General features: G+C 39.2%; 1 protein-coding gene across 1 annotated transcript in view; it reads left to right on the forward strand.

Annotated features, from left to right (window-relative positions):
- COL6A6 (collagen type VI alpha 6) overlaps window positions 1-18107 on the forward strand; it is a 98421-nt gene that overhangs the window by 35633 nt on the left and 44681 nt on the right. The window contains exons 17-22 of the mRNA XM_006770214.2: window positions 149-211; window positions 3981-4046; window positions 5283-5336; window positions 14243-14278; window positions 15851-15913; window positions 17780-17842. Coding sequence (XP_006770277.1) covers window positions 149-211; window positions 3981-4046; window positions 5283-5336; window positions 14243-14278; window positions 15851-15913; window positions 17780-17842 — 345 coding nt within the window. The remainder of the gene's footprint in view (window positions 1-148; window positions 212-3980; window positions 4047-5282; window positions 5337-14242; window positions 14279-15850; window positions 15914-17779; window positions 17843-18107) is intronic.

An 18107-nucleotide genomic window follows, 5' to 3' on the forward strand; every position in this document is an offset into this window, starting at 1 on the left:
TTTTTTGGTTGTTCCTCTTTCTAGTTTAAAAATAACTTTGGAAAAAAATATGTAATTATTCAAATCAGGGAGAAGATAAGCCCCTTGTGTATATTAATATTATTAAAAAGTCTTGTTTTGTCCTTCTCCTGATTTTTATTAACTTTAGGGAAGCCCAGGAGAGAAAGGGCTTGCTGGTGACCGTGGAGCCAAGGGCCTGCGAGGAGACCCGGTAAGTGCTGCGGCTGTGCGGGCTGTGAACTAACATCAGGGCTCGGTTCCCATCCATGTTGATAAGAGAGTAGCACCCCCACTTTAAGGTACTGCAGTAGCAATCCCGAGTTCACATCACCACAGGCACAATTGTGGACATTTAAAAGCAAGTTTGTCTTGTGAGATCCATGTCGTGTACGGGATGAGAATGGGCAGTGAGCAGCCCTTGCCCTTCGTTTGCACATGTATTTTTTGAGAATACACATTCAGAATTGTCCTTGGGCTTCGGAGCTGTGAAGGGATTACAGTCTACTTCATCTTCCCCTGGGTACCTCAGAATATGGACAGAAGAGAAGAAACAAAGCCATATCTTTTTTCCATTCTCCAAGAGTCATGAGATTAAGCACATTAGCTTCATTGCTTTGACTCCAAGCAGCTGAGATCATGTGAGGCCAAACTTAGGACACAAGGTGCTTGCTCTCACAGGGATATGACCCAGTTAACAGTGTCCAAAGTGTTGATTTGATACATTTATGTATTGCAGTATGATTATCACCAGAGTGTAGCTAACTCCTCTCTCATGGCACATAATTCTCATTTCTTTGTTGTGGTGAGAACATTTAATATCTAGGCTTTTAGCAACCTTGAAGTATATAATATACAGTATTATTGTCTCTAATCACTATGCTGTATATTATATATCCAGAACTTAATGAACTGTAAAATACATCAGAAAAGTACACAGATTGTCACTGTATAGCTTGATGAATGTAAATACACCTGTGTACTCACCACCCAGGTACAGAGAGAGAACATTAGACAACAATAAAGCATCTGAAAAAAAACCCTTACCTCTACTCCAATCCCTACCAGTCCTCCCTACGCTAATCACTATCTTAGGATCATAAATTAGTTTTACTTGTTCTTGAGCTCTAAGTAAGTGAATTATTTATGATAAACTCTTCTGTTTCTGGCTTCTTTTGCTTGTGAGATTCATTTATGTTGTTGCAGATAACAGTAGTTCATTCTATCTCATTGCTGTATAGTATTCCACTGTGTGACTCTACTATGATTTATTTATCTATTCTGCTGTTCATAGACATTTGGGTTGTTACTGGGTTTTGCTATTATAAATAGCATTTCTGTGAACATCCTTGTATGTGTCTTTGGGTGCACCGTTGCACACATTTCTATTGGGTTTATACTTTAGGAGTAGACTATCTGGATGATAATTTAAATGCCTATGTTCAGCTATAGTTTTATAGCGAAACACTTTTCAAAAACGTTTGTACTAATTTGTACTCCCCCCAGCAGTGTGCCAGAGCAGAATGGTGGCTAAAATTTATAGACTGACAATACCAAGTGTTGATAAGGATGTGGGCCAACCGGGGATCTCACAGGCCCTTGTCTTTAATAACTCTTCCTCCAGGACACATGAGTTGATCAGAGAAATAATTTGATGCATATATATTGCCAAACGTAAATGTTAGGTATGCTCTGAAGATAACTCTTTATAAAGTTGAGGAATTTACACTTAAACACAACAATGCTTGCTAAGTAACATCTCTTGACAATAGTCTGGTGACCTAAGAGTTTTCAAACAACTTCAAGCTATCTAATTAAAAACAAAAACTGTCTACAAATACAGATAATAAGAAATAGCAGTTTACATACAAAGACACTTCAGTATATGATGGCCAAAAATCCACTTGGGGCCTTGCTATACAATTTCCATTCCCTTTGATCAGAATTCCCCCTAATTTTATGAATGATAATGTAACACCTTTAGAGATTCTGAATAATGTAAAAGGATTTCTATTTAAAAAGAAATGTTTTGTGACTTCAAGATGACTGCAAATTCAACTCACTAGAGCTTCTCCGTATTGTGCTGTTTGTCATTATACTAACTTCAGATGCTTCTCCAATGCGTAATAATTCTTCCCAGCCACTTAGGAATAAACATCTCAAATCCAAGACAACTCTGTGGTTTCGGTGGGTTGCTATTTCAGGAAAACATTTAAGAAAAAATTTAAAAGAAGATTGATAGAATAAATAGAACACACATAATCAAATTATTTATAGGGATACATGCAAATGATTCAAATTCCTGAAAAATCTATGCTTATTCAGAGAGAAAGTCCAATCATACAAAAACCCAATCTCAGTTTGGCTGTTTGGAATTTCCAATTTTGAAATTGGAAATAAATAAATAAATAAAGTTAAATTATATATATATAATCTCATGTAACTAGAGGGGGAGAACTGAGCTAGATCACTTGTCTGAGCTACAGAGTTCATCATTTTAAACCATACTATTATTATAAGCCCAAGTTTAATAATAAATTTGTGATATCTGATGCTCTTTTGTCCACTTTCATAGAATTTGAAAGACTTGACAAGATCCCATTCAGACTAACCAAACAATTGGTCCACGTGTGAATTAGGATGTTCTAGTCAGTACAATGTGCTGGAATATGATTTTTTTAAATGTCATCTCTTCAGTGAAATAGTTCAGAGTTGGACCACAATGCAAAGCTTTATACACCCAGTGTAATAAATTCTGGACTTTACATTACCTTCCTTTTCATTACATACCTTTCTCACCAAAACGTAGTTCTCTAATATTGTAACTTACGTATACCCTGCTTGGAGAACTTAACAGAAATACTTAAACTTAAGAATAAAACAGAAAATAAGAAAACAATCTTTGGCTTTGATATGTGGGGAAGAGAAATAATTTTTCATTTACGTTTTAACAATATCAGTTATAAGTTCTAAGCCCGCCTTTTTCACTCTGTTAGCCTATAAACTCTGTGAGTGTAGAAACTACTTGTTTAAAAGCTTACTGAGTATCTGGAACAATGACATGTCCCTGTTGGTGATCACTAATTACTCATTGATTGGTGAAGGTAATCTGGGCTGCTGTCAGCCAAAAGCCCGGCAGCTGACACTCAGCAGGACCGGTAATTGTCCCCTCTCAGTTTATTGGAGCATTGACTGAATTGGCTGGCTCCATTGATTGTCCGGGCATCATGGTGACACTGCTCTGTTTGTGGTCCTAACTACCCAAGATAGAAAGCTTTCAGTTTGGCCCACGTAAGATACTATCCTACAGTGTGTGCCTGTTTTCAATGAGTTTCTGCTGGAACATTTGTTTGCATGTTGGGAAAAACTCCAGGATTCTCTGAAAACCAAAAAAGTAGGACTAAGCTTACGGGGATGAAAGCAGCCAGGCGTCCAAGGGGAGGAAGAGGGAGTGGATGGCAGATGCAGTCCTCAGCTCCGCTCAGTGTACATACACAGTATATGTTCTTGTGGTGGGTGGAGCCCATTATGAAATTTGCCTTTTCCTAAGGGTAGGGGAGAGTAAAGCCTCCCAACCCTCAAGAATAAACTTGCCTAGACTCCCAGAAAAAAAAAAAAAGGAAAGTTAAGAGAAAGGATCGCAGTAGCAAGAAGGCATACCTCCAGACCCAGGATACGAGTTGTCACAAACACAAGTTATCTCACTCTTGCTCCCCTTGGCAAGCTCTAGATTCCACCCCCTCCCCTCTCCATGCTCACACAGGCACACACCTTGAGTTTGCGCTCCCTTCTGATAATACAAAGCCCAGGAAGAAAAGAAAACTCTTGTAAGCCCTGTACAATCTTAGCCTATTTCTGCTTTCAATTGGGTTAGACTTCTGTCCACTTTGTGGTGGAGACTAAATATGTTATACACAAGTCACATTTTTTAAAGATAAATGTTCAAAGCCTATTAATTTTTCTATTTCTTTTCTATTTTTTAGGGTCTTCCTGGATTTGACAACAGCATAGAAGGACCTAAGGGCTTGAAAGGAGAACGTGGAAGAGAAGTAAGTATGTGGGCATCTGAGAGGGAACTTATAATGACGCGGCAGCTGGAAGGCCCCAGAGTGGATATACTTCATGCCAAAAAAAATTATTTTTAGGAGCAAAAGGGTCTTTTACTCCTTATCTGCTCCTCTGGGACTCAAGAAACATTCTCTTCTTCTGAATTTGGGGTGACTTGCTTCACTAAGCCACACCCTTGAGGTCATCATTTATGAATGTAAACATCTACACTCTAACTTAACATGCAGGGCCAGCTAATAGAACTAGCAAGTGAGCTGTTGGCCTTTTCAGGATCCAGACGACACACTTCTTACCAAGACGTCATATTCTTCATAGTACATGATTTTTAAAAAGTGCAAGATCTGATAGAGCTATACAGCTCACATTCTCAAGGCAGGTTTCCTGGGAATAATCTCATGAAATTTCCCAAGTAACAATTTGATCATCTTAACTTGTTGTGTGTTTCTTAGAGTTTTAAAAATTTTTTATCTGAATAATATGTGTCTCTGGATCTTCTTGCTAAGGAGGTTTCCTTGGCAACTCCACCCAGGGGAGAGGTCTGATATGGTGGAAAGACTTTGTTTTGGGGACTTTGTCTTTTACCATCTCTGTGGCCTTAGGCCACTTTCGGTAAACCTCAATTTTCTCATATGTAAAAAGAAGAGGAAAAACCTACTTTTGACAGTTATGGTGGGAATTCAGTGACTAACCCTGCCATGTCAGAAACCTTCAGGAAATGTTACCTGCCAGTTTTTGCTAAGTGACAAATGTCTCACTGTAGATTCATGAGTAGGCCTTTTCTATCTTGGGAAGACTTGTGAGTATTGTGAGATTTTATTCACATTAGGGTGTAATCTATCCCGGTTAGCTAAACAGAACAAGAAGTCCAGAAGTAGAAATCCAAACCAGTAGTACCTATACTGAACACGTGGCATGCTTTCATTGTCCACTCTGTGGGGATACTTTGATTTAAATATTCTAACTACTCCCTGATTGCAAGTTATGCAGTGGTGATGAGCAGAGGAAGCCATGTCCTTAGCATTTCTTCCTGTAGTTCCTCGTTACCCACAAAGAGGTGGGATTTATGACCAGTGGGAGTAATGCTGCCTTCCAGAGGATGAATAACTCTCCGGTGGTGGGTACCTCACCTGCCTCCCTGGAGCAAACAAGCTGAGGTTGAAGAAGAAATGTGTCAATGGTGTGTAATTGCTGTCACATGTCTGTCTGTTCATTTACAGGGTAGAAGAGGCTGGCCCGGCCCCCCTGGGACACCAGGCTCCAGAAGACAGACAGTAAGAGCCTTTCTAGACGAGGAGATGCGCACTGTGCCGGTAGCCTAGATTGCCGTGGGAATGGCTGATTGTGGGGAGAGGTGGGCGGTTCTGTGGGGGCTCAGACCCTTGGGAAACTGGCCTAGGCTGTCTGGGAGAACTGAGCTGGAAAAGGACTTAGGAAGGGCCCTGAAGCACAAGCAGGAAGGTGCTGGCTGCAGGGGAAATGACCAATCAGGAGAAAGAGCTGGGCAAAGAGAACAAAGCCAGCTAGGGGAAGCATTGTCAGAGATTCATCTCGCGGCACACATAAACTAATTACTAAAATTCTGCAGCACACCAAAATATGTTTATTGTCAATCTGACAAAAAAAATAGGTATAATTTTGATCCATTTACACTGGACGGCTATTATTGTGTTGGTTGTTGTCATTTTTTAAACATCCTACCTGTGGATATGTTTTGATTGATTTTTAGAGAGAGAGGAAGGAAGAGCGAGAGAGAAACATCAGTCAGTTGCCTCCCGTACGTGCCTGACTGAGGATTGAACCTGCAATCTAGGTATGTGCCCTGACAGGGAATCAAACCTGTAACATTTTGGTGTACAGGATGATGCTCCAACCAACTGAGCCGCCTGGTCAGGGCTGTTGTCATTTTTTTAAATTTGATAATCTATTGGGGGAAAAGGTCAGAGCCCCTGACTAAATAGCCAGGTATTACATGTTTTAAAAATTCTTGTGGGACACCAGTTGAAAATCACTGCACTAGGCTAATTAAAGTGGCCAGTGATGTTGTTTTAAATCCCAAACTCCATTTCTCTTCCAAGTTTTATAACTATATACTTAGGAAAGTGAGTCCTGGTATAGGTCCTCTCTCTGTCCTTCCAATTTTTCTACCTTATAAATATTTTCTTGATGGAATATAACAGCTGGTTCTATGAACTTCTGCCCAGAAAATAAAATGAAAAATAAATGTGACTTATTAAACTAGTTTTTGTGTTCAGTTTTAAAAAATGACACGTTTATTGAGATATATTGTATTAGTTCCAGGTGTTCAACATAATGATTGGATATGTGTATTTGTTGCAAAATGATCACCACAATAAGTCTAGTTAACATCCATCACCACATGTAGTTACACATTTTTCCTTGTAATGAAAACTTTTAAGATTTACTCTTAGCAACTTTCAAACATACAATACAGTCTTATTATAGTCACCATTCTGTACATGCTATCCCATGACTCATTTATTTCATAACTGGAAATTTGTACCTTCTGACCACCTTCACTCATCTCACTCACCCTCTAGCCTCTGCCTCTGGCAACCACCAATCTGTTCTCTGTATCTGAGTTGCGTTTTGTTTTGTTTTTTTCAAGATTCCACATATAAGTGAAATCATACAGGTTTGTCTTTCTCTGACTTATTTTACTTAACATAAATGCTTCAAGGTCATTCCAAATGGCAAGATTTCATTCTTTTTTAATGGATGAATATTGTTGTGTGAATAAATCCATTGTGTGTATATTCCACAATTTTAAAAAATTAACCAATTGTCAGTGGATACTTACTAGTAGGTTGCTCCCATGTCTTGGCTATTGGAAAGAATGCTGCAGTGAACGTGGGGGTATATTTTTGAGGTAGTGTTTTCATTGTCTTTGACAAATACCCAGAAGTGGAATTGCTGGATCCTATGGTAGTTCTATTTCTGTTTTGGTTGTTTTATTGTTGGTTTGTTGGTTTGTTTGTTTTTTTTGGGGGGGGGAGGTTATGTGTTGTTGTTTTTTGAGGAACCTCCATATTTTTGAAAACATTATATATATTTTAGGGGTGTAAAAATATATACCTGAGAATAAGATTAGGTCATGTGCTTATGGAACCTTTTAGGATCTTTTGTGTTTGCTTCTTTGTTTTTCTGTTATTATTTTTCAGTGAGTACTTTAAACAAAAGATTCTGTGCTTGACTTCTTGGAAGAGCACAGAGATTATAAAAGAATCTTTAACCAATAAGGAGAGATAACTTTGATAAAATATACTTAAATGCCTGCATTGGATTCTAAATTAAACCTGCCTCTTCTCATTTTGCAACATTTTCTTTCATTCTTTTTTAGCTATTTAGCCTTCTCCAACTTCCTTCACCTCCCCACCCACAAAATATACAATGTTTTAAAATTGAGCACAAATAAAAAATAGTTTGATATATTTCATTTATTATGCATTGTATTTTCTGAGCTAAAGTTCATAAAAACAGCTATTCTGATCCATTGAGAAAACATTTTTCTATCTTGGAACACACTCCTTCTTTGCAAGGCAGAGAAAAAGAAATAAAAATAGAGATTGCGTTTAAAATGTGCAGAATTTGGTCACAGTTGGAAAGCACTTTACTACTGCTGTTTTAATGCATCGAAAGATAAAGAAATACATTTGCTATTCATTTCACCTTCTGAGAGGGTGTAGCCAGCTTACATACCCTGAGAAAATATTTTGAACTTTAAGAATTTCATCCAAGAAATCCTGGCAGGAGATGTACTTTTATTATTTTGTAGAGGCTATAGTCTCTCTAGAGGCGAATGCAATATGGCCATGTGTTATTTAAACAGCACAACTCATGAGAAATATGGCCCCATGTTGGGTTTTAGTTTCAGCAGTGTCATCCATGATTATAAGTAGGACTTCCAGCTAAAGATGGCAAAGTCAAGGTAGTATTTTTTTTCTTCAGAGAGGAAGGGAGGGGGAGAGAAAGAGAGAGATAGAAACATCAATGATGAGAGAGAATCATTGATTGGCTTCCTCCTGCACACCCCTCCCTAGGGATCAATCCTGCAACCTGGGCATGTGTCCTGAGTAGGAATCAAATCAGGACCTCCTGGTTCATAGGTGGACGCTCAATCACAGAGTCACACTGGCTGGGCCAAGGTGGTTTTTTAATACTATTCCCCTTTTGTGCAATTCGCCAAAAACAACAAAAGAAATTTAAAATAGTTTAACAAAGAATGACCACAACTTTAAGCTGCACATGCCAACTATTGGCCGACTATTTGAAAATCTGTATCCTAGTAAGGGAGGCTTTAGAGAGCTGACACATACTACCTCAGACCTCGAGCAGGGATCAGACTTTTCTAAAAGTGGCTGCCATGTTCCTGAAGAAGCTGCTGAACAAAATCCAGGGCTACTATACATTTCGAGAAGGCCAGGGTATATACTGCTAGAAACACAGTGTAGCAGAGGAGACAAATAATGAGAAACTGAAGAATATTCGATTTTTAGTATTTACAGTGTAGCAGCCGAGGCCATGGAGGCTGTAAAGACAGGAGAAGAATAGTGACTCTCACAGCACAGAGCAACTATGGCTTCAAGGACTTTGTGTGAGTTCCACGAGTCTCTTAAATGCCAAAGTTTGAAGGAAGAGGGAGCCGTAAGGTAAAAGAAATAATTCATGATGGGAAAGTATTTGAGATAACATACCTTATCAAAGCTATTGACCAAGTCCAGCTACATCCCATTAATAGCTTTTCAATAAATAGGTGACCCTATTCAAAGGTGATTAATAATAAAAAATATTAATAATCTTCATTGTTAGATGATTACTAATCAGGACTTATGCAGAGAAATTGCAAGGGGAAAAAAAGAAATTACAAGAAAATAAGAGGAAAAGTACATGAACCCAGGGCAGATAAACCCTCATGAGAAGAGGATCTACTTAAGGGAAAGGTAAAACAACTCTGGCAAAAAGTTCTCCAAAGTCTCAAAAAAATTAAAACAGTATGACTGCTCTAAAACAAGTCTAAAGAACTGATAAAATGATAGAAAATGAAAAAAGCAAGCTGGTAATGCTTGGGGAACGATGGGAAATGAAAAAATATGTAGAAGATGAGCTGTATTAGAAGCAACAAAAAATTAGAATAAGTATGACTGAAAAAATAGGCAGGTATCTATAATAATAAAGGTGTAATATGCTAATTAGACCAGATATCCTTCCTGACAAAGCTGGGTCTCCGGGGTTCCAGGTGCCAGGTGCCTGCTGGCGGCCAGAGGAAGCCCGGGTCCCAGGTGCCGGAGGGAAGCCTGCGCCAGCAGCCAGAGGAAGGAAGGCCTGCCTACTCCTGCACATATTTCGTGCATTGGGCCTCTAGTTTGGAATAATAGAGATAGAATGTTGACAGTGGAGAGCCAACAAATGTAGATTTTGCATTACAAAATTAAACCAAAAAAATTCAGAAATTTAATAAGATACCTCTTCTTGAAGCAAAAGGTCAAATAAGCAGAGAGAAAAGACATATTCTGACTTAGAAAAAAATTGATACGAATATATCAACACTGAGCCACAGCCTATTGAAATTACCAAACTTACTACATAAAGAAAGAATCAAGAGACTTTCCAAGTGGAAAAAATAGAAAACTCAGTCTGTCTTCGGCCTTCTTCCCAACATTCAGGGACAAAGGGAGCAGGAGAATGGCTACAGAGTTCTGAAATAGAGAGTTCCAAGATTTGTGTACTCACCCAAGTTGTCCTTTAAGTATATAAGTACTTAATGTGTCAATCCTTCAAAAACTCGGACAACATAGCCCTCATGTTTCTTTAAAACTTTATAATAATAAATTTGAATCCCTCTAAGTCAGTGGTTCTCAACCTTCCTAATGCCGCAACCCTTTAATACAGTTCTTCATGTTGTGCTGACCCCCAACCATAAAATTATTTTCGTTGCTACTTCATAACTGTAATTTTGCTACTGTTATGAATCGTAATGTAAATATCTGATATGCTATATGTGTTTTCCGATGGTCGTGACCTACAGGTTGAGAACCGCTGCTCTAAGTGTAGAAATAAGGCTAAACCATGGGAACTGTGATTACAGAACAAAATGTAAATTTTATACATTTGACAATCTAAAAATTATATGAAAATAGGAAAGTGGGAGAGGAGTAGGGAAGGGCTGATATACTGTGTCCTCATATTTCATTGTATAAGCATCATTTTAAGCTAACATATGTATTACTAAGCTACCCTAAACTCCGGAGTTTTTAAAATATTCTTTTTTTTAGGAATGTATTATTTCTCATTGTCGAGAAATGTTACCACCTGACATTTCCAATTCTTTCCGTTTTAATTTTTTTACTCTTTTAAATTCAAATAAAATTAAATGTAACATTTTAATTTCAAAATATCATGAATATCATGATCCTTTTTTAATCCAAAGTACCACTATTTAGAACTCCATCTGTAAATATGCATAAGAAGATGCCAGGAGTCATGATCATCAAATGTTAATGAGAGTTATTTTTAGATGGGGGATGTGGGGTGGCTTTTAAATTTTCATTCTGTGTACTTTCTGCATTTGAATATTTAAAAATCAGCATGTATCATTTTTATAATACCAGTAACGTCATTATCCTTTAGGAAAGAAGAAAAATCTATATCACTGACTGAAAAACTCTAAAATCTAGGTTATAACAGTCAGGACTCCTCAATGCTACAAAATTCTGCTGAACTGATCAGTGATTGGAGGCTGGCCAGTGGTAGGGTGTGGCATGCAGGGAAATCTCATCAGTTGACCAAATCTGACCTTCCTTCATTTGGTAAACTTATTGAACACCTACAATGTACCAGCAACTTTACTAACTGCTAGACCTACAAACTCAAATAAGACATATCCTTTGCTCTCAGGAAACTTAGAATCATGTTGTAGAGCATGGCGTCTCAACTTGCTATTGACATTTGGGCTAATTCTTTGTTGTGGGAGGCTGTCTGGTGCCCTGTAGGATGTTTAGTGTCATTCCTGACCTCCACCCACTAGGTGCCAGTATCACCCCTGACTTGTGACAAAAAATATCTCCAGATAATTGCCAGATGTTCCCAGAGAAGGAAGTGGGAGGTGGGGGAGCGGAGGGAGAAGGGAGGCTTAATCCCCCAATGTTGTCAAGAACCACTATTATAGAGGAGGACAGACCTGTAGGTATAACAAGCACTGTGCCAGGAGTCTCTAATGGATTGGTGATTGGGACGAGGAAGGACCAGGGCCAGAAAGCTGAGGATGGGGAGGGGATTGGAATGGGACGTTGGCTCTTTCTGAGCCAGACTTTACTGAGAATAAGAATAGATCCTTGTGCCATGGCTAATGAGAAGCAACTGTAGCCTCAAACTAAAGCATGGTCTTCAGTCCTATTAAGTCCTGAGGTTATGTTAGTTGTGCTTTTCCCTTTTGCTCTCTCTTGGCACTATTTTAGGGACAGCTTGAAGTGCTCTAGGACAGCCATTTATCATTGTGAATGATTTGCCGTTAAGATTCAGTATTGCCCTAGCAGGGTAACTCAGTTGTTAGAGCATCATCCTGATATGCCAAGGTTGTAGGTTCAATCCCTGATCAGGGAACATACAAAAATTAACCTATGAATCCATAACTAAGTGAAACAATAAATATCTCCTCTTTTCTCTCTTTCTCTCTCTCTCCCTCCTTCCCTCCCTCCCTCCTTCCCTCCCTCTCTCCCTTCCTCTTTATAAAAATCAATTTTAAAATTTTTGAGGGGAAAAGATTCAGTATTGATGGAATGCTTTACCATTAAGAAGTTCCTTCTTTATTTTTCTGGGGAAAGTGGGTCATGGTAAACCACCAGGAAGGCAGGCTATGAGGGACCAAGGGACTGAGGACTTTTCTGGGTCTTCTTACTCTCAAGTCTTCTTTGGGGAGATTTTCTTTCTGCTGTCCCCATTCACATTCCCTCTCACAGATGAGTAAGGCTGTCTGGATGTGCTACCAGACAACTATAAGCCTTTAGGCAAGTCGTTAAGATGTATAGAGACTTAATCTTTCCCATCTAAACATTTTAAAATTTGAGGCACAATTGTAAAAATCATCTCCCCCTATTTCCTTGCGTTGTTTTTTTTCTTTTCTTTTCTTAATTTCACATTTACCCAGGAAATTTAAAACCCTGACTTTCATAATGAAGGCATCAGCTGATTACTTCTAGAGATGTTTCCATTTTTTGTGTGAATGGTAGATGATGGTCTGTCTCTACCACTAGACTTACAAACTCCTGCGTAGGGACAGGAGTCTGGTTTTTCTTACCACCACGCAGACAAATGCCTCCAGGAAGCAGGAGTTCAATAAATATGTGTTAAGTCATTTAAATCAAGCTCTGTCAAGGTCAAACCTTAAAGACAGAACAAGTGTTTATTGATGATCTTTCAAACACTATGATAATGGACCAGATATTTGGATGTGGAGGCCTGTTTTTTATCCTTTATCATATAAGAAGCTCTTTATTTTGCCTAAAGGTAAGGCTGCATTTCATTCCGTGTTCCTACCACAACCAGATGTATCCACCTAAACCCTAGGTCTGGCCATGTACATTTCTGCTCCAAGAACCCCAGTGGCTTCTGCTAAATGAAGTATGAACCCTTCATCTAGTGTTTTCAGCTTTAGTAACCCTAATACTCACCTTTCTTCTCACATCTTAGACCCAGAATTGCCACTATAAAATACACCTCCTATTTTCCTATTTTGTTTTTACTTAGGCTGGTATCTTCTGCTAAAAAGAAGACTCCTTACATTTTCTCCCTGTAAGACTCCTACTCATCCTCCAAAACCCATCTTTAAAATCTTTTCTTCCAGGAAGGTTTTTCCCGATTTCACCAACTAGAAATGATTGCTTTCTTCAAAACCCATATTCCTATCATTCCCCTTTTCCTGTAGCATGTGCCATACTCTGCCTCATAAATATTCATTTCCTCCCGCCAAACCCAAAGAGTGAGGGTGCTCTGAGATCAAGGACTCTGTGTCTGTGGATATGTGTGTGTCATCCTTAAGCTCCTGTGGTTCCCATCCAATGTGTGTTGTGGGTAGTTAGTCCTTGGTAGGTGTTTTTCTTAATGAAACCGAAGTGAACTGACTCCGAAGGGTTTATCTAAACATTTGTGCTCAAGGGGTACAGACAGCTTCTTTCCCTCCCTCTGATAGGACTGGGACTTTCCTCAAAGCTGGTTCCTCAGGGTTTTCAAGAAGTGGGCCTCCAACCATTTCCCCAGGTGCAGTCTGTTTCCTAGATAATCATAAATTCTTACTGAAATAGTATCAGTAGAATTTAAGGTCTGCAGTCTTGGCCTCTGAGAATTTTGAGCTGAATATTTCAAGTAAGTTTCCATCAAGAAAATATTGTCTGATCGAGAGTGAATTTTCCAAATCCTGGATGTCAGTATTGCTATTACCTTACTGAGAGACCCTAATGTAGACAATAAAATGTCTTTGTCTCTTGATATCCAGATCTGTGAAGTATTGATCTGGCATATATCCACACCTAATCTTACATATGCGAGTCTTAGGAAAGACCCACTTGATTATGGAGCACCATTCTTTTGATTGGATATTTTAATAACAAATGGAATTGAGTGGCTTTTGAATGATTGTGGTGATTCACTTCTTGACAGGTATTTGGCTTTGGGGGGGATGGGTAGAATCAGTTTGGCTACCTTTAGCTTCTGACATTAATCTATAATAAAGTTCATGAAGTCAGTTCTCCCAGTTTTCCCATTTGGCTTCCTGCCTGCTGGCCACTCTATTCCTGATTTCTGGCTTACGTGGTCATACTTCGGAAAAATGAAAAGAAATAAAAGTCAAACCAGTCCATTTTGGAGCTCCTGCAAGCAGCTCCAGTAACCATTTAGTGGAGGATGAATTATTGACCACAATCTGCTCTCCTAAGTATCTATAGATTTCAGTTGTCTATGATCTTAATTCCCTATTGCCTTAGGATCGGAGGTTAGAGTTGGCAACATTTGGCTGTCATGGTGCAGAGGATAATTGAATGTTTTGAGCAATATGTGGAAACGTTTTGTAATGTTACTGCCTGAAGATGCCGATTACTAATTTAAGTGAAATATAACAAGCATTTTTTTTCCCAGAGTTACTGACATATACCTCTTCCTCCTACTTTAGGCAGCTCATGGCCGAAGGGGACATACAGGTCCACAGGTACACTTGTTTTTGATTTTTTTCTTAACTACATATGATAAATATTCTGTGTGCACTCAAAGAGCCGGAACCAAGACTCCGACACGTCTCTTTCAGGCCTGAAGTTCTTTTATTTTTATGATGTTGGTTGTGGAATACAATGTTGGAAAACTTTACGGCTACAATTTCAAACACTCAAATCTTAAAAGAATGTGAAAATGTGGGCGCTTTATTCAAAACCATAAAAACTAATGATAAGAGACATTACTTGGCCCCATTACTGTTAAATTGAACTTGGAATTACACAAGCTCCAGTAACTCAGTTGGGGACTTTTCTGTTAGATTTTTGCTCAATTATCGCTGAAACCTTATTTAGAATTTACATAAACCCACTTTAAACCAAGAGAGTACAATAAAACCCTAATGTAAATGGTATTTCTGAATGCTTTGTTCAGAAGTGGGCTACACCACATATAACCACATCCCCCTTGTCCATGTTGGTGATACATTAGACATGCTGTGTGAGCCCACAATATTTATGAAAGCAGTGGTGACTTCGAATTTTTCGAAATTGAGGAAACACACATCCTCATATTGAAAATACAATGAGGATGAGTAATAATAAATCCACTCTGAATCACATCATGGTTTACCCCCAGAATGTTAAAGAGAGCATCTTAAGCACCACCGGGAAAAGGCAGTTTTACCCGTGAAAGGAATAACAAATTAGATTGTAGCAGACTTCTGTTTATTAATAATATATGCCAGAGACAACACATTAATATCTTGCAGGTGCAGAGGCAAAATAGCTGTTAACCTAGAATTTTGTAGGTGGCTATCCTATCAGTGAGGAAAACAGACATTTTCAGATCGGTAAAGACGAAGACTGTACCATCCACAGACTTTACCCCATCCACACACAGGCCAAGTTTAGACTTCAACAGCAAAGCAGATCCAGAAAAATGGCAAGAAGCAAATGATACAAGATTGGGGAGAGAAGGTGTTGAGAAGTTTCCTCTCTCTGATTTCGAGGAAAAGACATCAGTTAGAGGCATTTAATCACATCCAACTGTGTAACAACGGGGACATAAATTTGGGCTATACTAGTAGTTGCCTAAAGTAAACTTTCTTAATCCTTTCTTAATCTTCCTGGGATTCTTATCTCACAGTGTTCCAGGGCAACATGAAGAGAATGCTCAGCTATTGATCCTTAGATATTTAAGCTATTCGAATAAAAATAGAGTGTTATAAGATACCTAGAGATTTTTTAAGAAAATGCAAAGTAAATTGTGAGATTTTTTTTAGGCCAAATGCCCAAGATGGAGATGGCATATTACAAGCATTATAGGAAAATAAAGGAGTGTGTGCGTGCATATAAAGACCGAAAGCAAATACACTAACATAATAGCTGTGGTTATTTCTACTTAATGAGATTATAGAAATGTTTTATTTCCTCCTTTGTATTTTCCTTTATTCATCTTTTTGCAAAGATCCTGCACTGCCATGTGGTTGAAAAAATATCTATAATCTTGCACATAAGCAGACAAGATTCTCAGGAAACAGTGTTAACTGGTTGATTCTCTCTCACTTCAGGGGACAACAGGCACCCCAGGCCCAGATGGACTTGAAGGCTCACTGGGACTTAAGGGCCCTCAGGTACAATTAAGACTAATCAACACACAAAAGGGTGGTGAAGGCCTGGGGTTGGAGGTGGGCTAGCTAGAAGGGGTCAATAGGCGGGGGAGAGGGGACGCATGTTATACTTTCAACAATAAAGGGTTTTTTTAAATAGAAAAAATGACTAATCATGATGTGAGAACTTAAAGAATCAGAAGCCTTGATAGAATCCCTCGGCCCCTTCCCCTTGCGGAATTATAATTGTTTAAAGGGTTTCAGGGCAATAAAGTAGGGGAGCAGTCTTGACTTGTACAGTATTTGGTCCCCTTATCTATGCTTTGTCCCATGGAGAATGAACATGTTGGGCAGCGTCCATGAGCGATTCTTATCTGTGGCAGAGCTCAAGGGCAACATGAAGAGAACGCCCCGCTATTGAGTTCAGGCTGACTAGGGTATTCTACAGAGACCTGAGCCAAGGAAAACATGGAGCCCCAAATTGGGAATTTTGGCCAATTTAGCACAGTGAGCTCTCAGTGTTACATATCTGGATGCTGTGCTGTAGAAAAGTTGGCTCCACACTAGGAAACAATTATTCCAAATACAGCTGAGGCCTTCGGCGGGGTGATCTGTAGTGTGGCACTCAGCCTGTGCCTGCTAGCTCCCTTCTCCTGGGAGCTGCCTCCAGCACTGCTTTGCTTTACAAGGAACAGGCCATGTTTGGCTCTCATCCTGCTCACATGAGGGAAGAGGAAACATGTGCCAGAAAGGGCAAGATGTCGCCTGAAATAATGAGAAGGGAAAGGAAATCCTAGAAAAGGCTGCGATGAAAATAAAAAGTCAGACCACAGAACATAAGAATATTGTCTCTCTCCCTTTCTTTTTTTCAGTCTTGAAATCTTGAGGAATTATTTTTGCTGTTTGGCAAATGCAGGACAAGCCAGGGTTCTGCAATTTTTCAAAGCTTTAACCCACATAGTTAAAAAAAAAAAAAAACAACCCTAAAGTGACTATTATATGTTGGCAGTGCATGGAAGTTGGTCAAAACAAATATCCTTAGATCTCAGAAGAGAAACGTTGCTCACATTTACCAAGATTTCAGAGCAGCACACAGTTTGCTCCTTGGACCTCTATCTCTTTCTAGTTCGATGGCCTTTCTTTGTCTTACTTACCGGCCAAGGAAAGTTCCTTTTCCCACCTTCAAATGAAAAAGATTTGCCACTAGGGCTGTGGGGAAGCATTTCAATGGATTGGCTGGCTTTATTTCATGCTAAACAAGCCATATGACTCTAACATCCCTTCTTCCACTTTATAGATTCTTACTTTTTTTCATGACATAATTTTAAAATAGATGCAAAAACCAAACACAGCAGGCAGGTTTGTCTGCGTAGCATATGGAAGCCACAGTTAATAAGCAGTATAACATTCCAGAAGTAGAACTGTCTAAATTTCATCTCACTGCATGCTGTGTCTTGTTTATTGTGACCGGTCTTCAGTGTGGTTATTGAATACAAATTCCATTTAAATATGTCAGTCTTGGGGCTTATATAATTAAGGATTCTTTTTTTCTTTTTAGGATTATTTTCTTTTAACGTAACATATGCGATTGGAGTATAAGGATGCTTAGGATAATTAGAAAGCAGTGCTGAAAGACTCACCTGTTCAGTATTTCTTCACTGGGACCGCACATGCCCAACTGTCTGTCAGATTGGACACGTGCCCTCCCCCCACTACCCCCAAAAGAGGGAGAGCTCAACAGATCAAGACAGAACCAAAGACATGTGTGGACTTCTCTTTCCAATTTCTTCTGTCCCTGTCACTGACTTAGCATGTCCATTTTAATATTCAAGTCAATATTCGAGTGTTCTCTTTTAGGCAGAAAATAATGCTTTAATTCTCTGTGCATAGGGCCCAAGAGGAGAGGCCGGTGTGGAAGGAGAAAAAGGAGGCCTGGGAAGTAGAGGTCCCCAGGTATGTGATGAGAGAAAGTGGCCGCCTCTGGCTTGGATCTGGCCTTTCATGTTGATGTCCTTGCGGTTTCTTTCCTGCAGGTGGATTACTCAATTGCCTGTGAACCAGCAAAAGTGTATTAGGTTTGACCTCATTGCTCAACGTGGCCACACCACGCCCTGGCCCCTAGCTCGCTAAGCAGGCTGTCGTTCTGTCCAACACAGAGCTGGTTTCTAGCTCTTCGCCTCAGCAGCGCAACTATTATTGTGAAATTAAGAACTCTGCC

This window comes from Myotis davidii, unplaced genomic scaffold (genome assembly GCF_000327345.1).
Source record: "Myotis davidii unplaced genomic scaffold, ASM32734v1 scaffold962, whole genome shotgun sequence".
NCBI lineage: Eukaryota > Metazoa > Chordata > Mammalia > Chiroptera > Vespertilionidae > Myotis > Myotis davidii.